This window comes from Rutilus rutilus (assembly GCF_951802725.1).
Source record: "Rutilus rutilus genome assembly, chromosome: 17".
Classification (NCBI taxonomy): domain Eukaryota; kingdom Metazoa; phylum Chordata; class Actinopteri; order Cypriniformes; family Leuciscidae; genus Rutilus; species Rutilus rutilus.
Genome location: NC_140230.1, coordinates 17,943,369 through 17,949,525, shown reverse-complemented (window position 1 = coordinate 17,949,525; position 6,157 = coordinate 17,943,369). Strand labels below are relative to the sequence as shown.

Sequence of the window (6,157 nt, the reverse complement as noted above, 5' to 3'; positions counted from 1 at the left end):
GAGAGAGAGAACTCCAAGAATTGTAATGTGAGATGTTAAACTACTCAAATTTACTAAAAAGAATGAAAACAAAATATAAAAATGAAACCTATTTCAATATATTAATTATATCATAGTATATATAAATAATACTAAATTAACTACTAAATGCAGATAATAAAATAGTATTTTTAAACCTTCTTTACATAGTGATATTTTTATTTTACCGTGATCCTAGTTTTTGGATAATGAGGGCATATAAAGCAACCCATATACACATCTCCTGGACTACCAAGAGAAATGAATACTCCAATGATGACATCCACAACAAATGGTTTCAACTTTATTTTTTTTCAAAGGTTTAACCCCATTTATTTTTTCTATCCTGAGAGGTCATTTTAATAGCTCACAAAACACTTAAGTATCAGTTTATCAGAACTGATACTAAATAAAATATTAAAACAACTTTATAGAGAGCATTCCTTTTTATTCAATTTTTTTACACATACATAATTTTGGTTACTTGGAGCCCAATCATGAACATAATCGAAATCAACAAAATACACCAACATTAGCCACAATTTGATCTATTTCTCTCAGTGATTGCAAACAAGACTGTCATCTTCAGCCACAGAAGAGAGTGACTGAAATCTGCTGACCGCAGCATTCATCATACATTTGTCACTGCAAACTACTGACTTGCAAAAGTGGGCTGCCCAACACACACACACACACACACATTCATAATGTCCCTTGGGAGAACGCTGTGGGCTCACTGCAGTGCTCTTCCTCCCTCCCTCCATCCATCCTTGCTGCACTGCTGTAATGGAATATCGATCGCTGCTCTTGCCGCAGTGTTTAAACGGAGAGGAAGATTGCACTCAAGGTCATCACTATGGCAACTTAAAAATGAGATGGACTGTCACTGGCCTGTTGTCATAAAAACAGGTCATGCAAGTCAAATTTGTGTGATGTGAAAAAAAAAGAGAGGACACAAAAGATGAAACGAGGCAATAAGTCAAGTTACTTTCCCATGAGCAACCATTAAATAGATAATATACTTAAAGGTATGGTACAGGCTGAGCATTTTATTGCACTTCCCATTCATTGACACAACAGAAGGAAGTTGTGAAATAAAAGACAAACAAAACATTTCCATAAAATGAGAACATATATAAAAAAAAATCTTCCAGTAGGAATATTGGCATTGATTACATTGAATAGCAATAATAGACTATCTTTGCTCACGTATGCTGTCATTAAATCATGCATGCGCTAAATGTCCTAGAAAGACTGATGTAACAACTTATGAGCTAAGTATAGCCTAAGACAAATGATCGTGTAATGACTGGTACCCTATATATCAAAGAAACTGTCAAAGCAGTACATTCTTTTTGCCAGGTTTTACCCACTATTCTGGATGAGCTAGCATAAAATTAGCTAGCATTAGGTTTGGGTGATCTGTTCCTTGAAGGATAGTATAGCTTGAAATAGTTTTTACAACTAAACTGCATTTAGTTTGTGCTTTGAGGATATTTTGGAAATAAATACTGTAACAAATGATCATGATATCCAATAGGTACCAGTAAAGGCATCTGAGGTCTATTAATGTGCTTGATCTGTCTTGGGTGATTTCAGTTTAACAGTCTTTACTTCTCCGCTGGCCAATCTGTGAGTAAACTAATATTGTCAAATTAGTGCAACCAATATGTGGCCATGTAAATGACGAGGCAAGACATTTTCGGTTAACATGAGCAAAAAGGTCAAAGGTGAGAGGGTTAAACAGGTTCCATGAGCAGCTCATCCACGTCAGACGACTCCAGCTCACGGAAGCCTGCGTGAGACCCGATGACAGCTAGTGTAGCACCTGAATAAAAAGAGTACGAGAGTTTCAGAAAGACTTGTTTGGGGAAAAAAAACACAGAAGTGCAATGAGACGAAGGTGAAAAACTCACCTAGTACCCAGAACACGGCAGATCCTGCCCCTGCGAGCCAGAACACAGGGAAGGAAACCCCTCCTGCTAAACCTAACTGGTGTCCCTGAGTCAACTCACGACCTGAGAGAAAGAAATGAGAAGACATCATAACATCAAATATTCAGCACTTAAACTCTAGCACTTTAAGCAAACAAATCAAATGACGTAATTCAGGTTAAATCTGCATTAATCCAGATATATTTAAAAATGCTTTCTGTTCACACTAGTGTTTTCAAGCCTTTTTCAAAAGTTACCTGTCCACACTAAAATGTCTGAAACGCTTAAATCATCTTACTGCATATGAGTAAAAAAGTCATAAATAAGTACGCTGAAGATAACGAGACATTTGAAGATATTTTCGAACATCTTCGTTTTCACAGTCCCCACAACAACACAAAAACTGCATTTTCAAATGGATCCACTTGGGAGAGTGTCTTCAAAAAACTCTGTCTCAGTGTGGACAAATTGTAAAAAGAAAAAAAAAGAAAAATGTATCTGGATTAATGTAGTCGATGTATCCTCATATAGCCTTATATACTACTAAACACTCTCTTACCAAAAACAACCAGCTTCTTTTCCAGTGTTTTCAAGTGGATTATATAGAAGGCACCAGCAAACACTCCCAAAGCAATCAAGAGCATCGGGGAACTGATACTGAAGGAGAAAAGCATAAAGAAAACTGTTAATCAGCAATTTATTTAAACACCTTAAAGGGGTCATATAATGGTACATGCACTTTTACAAGTTGATTGTACTGAAATGTGTGTTGGCAGTGCCTGTACACAACAATCATAAAATGATAAAAATCCATCCAGTGTTTTTTTTTTTCTCCTTATATGTTTTCCCGTCTCAAATTGAGCTGTTCGATTTTGTGACGTCACAAGGGAATATTCCCCACGATCAACGTCAGTGCTTTCATGTTTGCGCGAATCATTTCACACACCAGACTGATTCACAAACGAGGTCAGTATAAAGCTGGTTTTTGCTAAGAAGCTGCTCCTGAAAAAAGGATCGGTACCAACTATTCGTGTTCCTGCTGCACCTCCAGAAGAAGAAGTGAGTGTAACGTTTTATTAACCTTTATATTAATCTTTATATTAATCTTTGCAAATCGCTTGCTGCACGCTTCACGATGAATGCGGCTGTTTACACTCAGGGTACGTTACGGCATGTTTTCTATGTACGACGATCTCAATATAATTCATAATCCCACGTTTATAATGAACAACGCGTTATGGTTATTGTGTTATTAAAACGGTGTACGCACAGAACAGAGGGGCGGGGTGAGCAAAGCTCATTATCATTTAAAGACACATGCACTTAAACGGCGTGCTGAAAACAGAGCTGTTTTTGACCAGGTCAAATTAGTGTTTTCTTACAATACTAATGAGAATTCTTTATTAAAGTATATTACAAACTTTTAATTTAGACCCTAAAGAATCATATTAGCTTGTACAAAAATGGCATTATATGACCCCTTTAAAGCTTCCTGTGAATGTTTATTCTGTTAAATGCCTTCTAGAATGTGGACCTTCAGGGAAACTTAAACACACACACACCCATGTTGTGTACATAAGAACAGAGGCTTGTTGAGCGTCTTTATTTCCATTACAGTGGAGCCTTTTATGTCATTTGAAGAAGTTGCCTCATTTGCACACAAAATTCAAGATGATTTCAGCAAGCAGTTCCTTACATGCAGTAGAGGATGAGTCCCAGGAAGATGAAGGTGTAGTTGCTGTGATAGGTGTTCAGGTTCCTCACCACACGCTGGCACAGCTCCCCAAAATTCCGAGGTTTGGAGAACTTCCGCTGGTCTACAAAGCTGGCCCACGGACGGATGGACTTCCGCCTGCGGTCCACCCAATCCTTAATCACACTACCAGACAGACCTTTGGGCAGCCAGAGCCTGATAACCCAGACAGACAGGAAAATAGAATTACCGGAGTAATAATATAATAGAATATAATATAACAAAACAAAAAATCATAATAACACAGTCAAGGCTAATAACAATTCATAAAACACCACATTTGATATAATGACAAACAAGTGAAATTAAAAGGAAATTTCTGATTGTATATTTAAATGATGATAGACTCACCTCCCCATTATTCCTGTCCCAGGAAGCTGTTCTGCCTCACTGCTAAAGGGGTCACTTGCTTTTCCATCCATATTAACGTGTCTAATAACACACAGATCTTAATTAACAGCCTAACAGGAATATATTACTACTTTAACTGTTAAAAGTATCTAGTTCATTTCCAATGTAGTTAAGAACCACTACATATACTATACAGGTACACTATATATACGGTGTTGGGTAAGTTACTGTAAAAAAGTAATGAATTACTAGCTACTAATTACATCTTCAACAGTGCAATTAGATTATTGTACTAAATACTCTCTCTAAAAAGAATTGCATTTCTTATTTTGAATTACTTTCAAAATCCCATATCAACCTCGATCAGTTGAACAATAAAAGGATCAAGGATGTAAATGAAACTGAAATGATTTTTTTTTTTCAAATAAAAATGAATAAAATTGTAAAGATTTCTTGAACTGACTAAAGTATTTAAACGGAGAAGTTCACATTAAAACATACATTTTAACATTAGATGTTAAATTTTGATGTTAAATCCACTATTGTTTTGTACAGAATTATTGAACTATAAAAACATTAGTGGATTTAACATCAAAATAACAGACTAAACAGAATAAAATTGTACATATTTACATATTTAATGCACTTACATCAGAAGTAACTGTAATTAAATTACAGAAAAATTAAGAGTAGGCTAGTCCCTTTCTTAACTTTTTCAAGGGAAAAGTAATTAAATTACAGTCATTAATTACAACGGACACTGACTATATATCAGTACACCATATAGGTGCTCTGAGATGTACTTTTTTCAAAATTTAAGCATTTCAATAAACAGCAAAATTCCAGCAAATTTAATTGAATAATCCTTACATATTATTCGTATTATGAATTAAGAATTTTAAATGAGTAAAAGATCTTAATAAAACATTTTGTATAAATCTTAATGGAACAAGGTAATGGACCATTTAGTTTATGTGATTCGTATAAATAAATAAAAAATAAATGTATAGAGGACACTCTGGGACTCTTCTCTAATGAGGGGTCAGTCACTTTGCTCATTACAAATATTTTCAGCATATTTGCCATATTGTAGTCATTGTACTATCATATTACTACATTACTGTAGTCCTCAAAGCAGCAGGAGGTCCTAATTCATTTCGGGGCGAAAAATGTAGGCTATAGCACATATTAAGAGACACAAAAAATATATATTTGCAAAATATGAGAACTTAAAAAACTTTAAAAATTAAAACATTCTGCATTCTCCAAAAAATACTTTGCATTAACTGTGCAGCAAGTGATAAATGGCTTAAATTCCACTGTGAGCTAAAGGAAAACCGACGTCACTCATGGGCTGGTACAGAAACTGCGTCCACAACGAGAAAGAATCCGGATGAACAAGTTTGTTAAGCTTCTGCATTCCGTCAGATTTGTCCAAAACATATGAAATTACGACATTATACCATTTAACAACATGATATTTTTGACGGGTTGGTACAAAAACACTCCCCAAAGTTTGTTTATCAAATCTGTGACGGAAACTAACAAGCGCTCTCTTAAATAACGCTGATTTAACCCTTAACTATGAAAAATATTATAAAAGTGAGCTTTGAGAAGCGACAGTGAATTTAGATACTGCTAAAAACAGCGCACTGAGAGGCAAATAAATCATAAAACAAAATTCATACTCACAGTACTTTCTATAGATGTATTCAGTGTGTTGATGCACGGCGGATATGATGTGGTTAGCAAGCAGCAGCCAGCCGTCAGTGACGTTTACGATCTTCTTCTGTAGACGTAAACACGAGTCGAACTAATGACTGCCACCTAGTGACATGGACAAAACCAACAAGGCGGATAAAGCGATATTCTTCACACAATGATGATGAATTATTATTTATATGTTATATTATATTGTTTTATACTACACTTATAATTGCAATATTATATATCTGTTATAAATTATGAGGCCAGCTAGGAAGGCTAATAATGTAATAAACCAGACAGTTGACGGCACCCTTTGATTTTCATAGAAGGAAAAAAATACTAGTCAGTGCACTAGTCTGGATAACCAACATTCTTTACAATTTCTTCTTTTGTG

The 6,157-nt window shown here is 35.2% G+C and overlaps 1 protein-coding gene across 1 annotated transcript; it reads right to left on the bottom strand.

The window, feature by feature from the left end:
• Window positions 1-1,047: 1,047 nt before the first annotated feature.
• rabac1 (Rab acceptor 1 (prenylated)) lies at window positions 1,048-5,836 on the bottom strand. The gene is made up of 6 exons (XM_084384823.1): window positions 5,749-5,836; window positions 4,057-4,137; window positions 3,649-3,861; window positions 2,512-2,609; window positions 1,935-2,036; window positions 1,048-1,846 (listed from the first exon to the last, which is right to left on the bottom strand). Exons 2-6 carry the CDS (start codon window positions 4,125-4,127, stop codon window positions 1,758-1,760), a joined length of 573 nt encoding a protein of 190 aa, XP_084240949.1. The 5' UTR covers window positions 4,128-4,137; window positions 5,749-5,836; the 3' UTR covers window positions 1,048-1,757.
• Window positions 5,837-6,157: the final 321 nt, after the last annotated feature.

Excerpts from the sequence above, each read along its gene's own strand:
- rabac1 (XM_084384823.1), bottom strand. The coding sequence starts at position 4,127 with ATGGATGGAAAAGCAAGTGACCCCTTTAGCAGTGAGGCAGAACAGCTT. Across the intron at positions 2,610-3,648 it reads GGACTCATCCTCTACTGCAT|TATCAGTTCCCCGATGCTCT; the intron begins GTAAGGAACTGC and ends TTTCTCCTTCAG. Across the intron at positions 1,847-1,934 it reads TGCCGTGTTCTGGGTACTAG|GTGCTACACTAGCTGTCATC; the intron begins GTGAGTTTTTCA and ends CTTTTTATTCAG.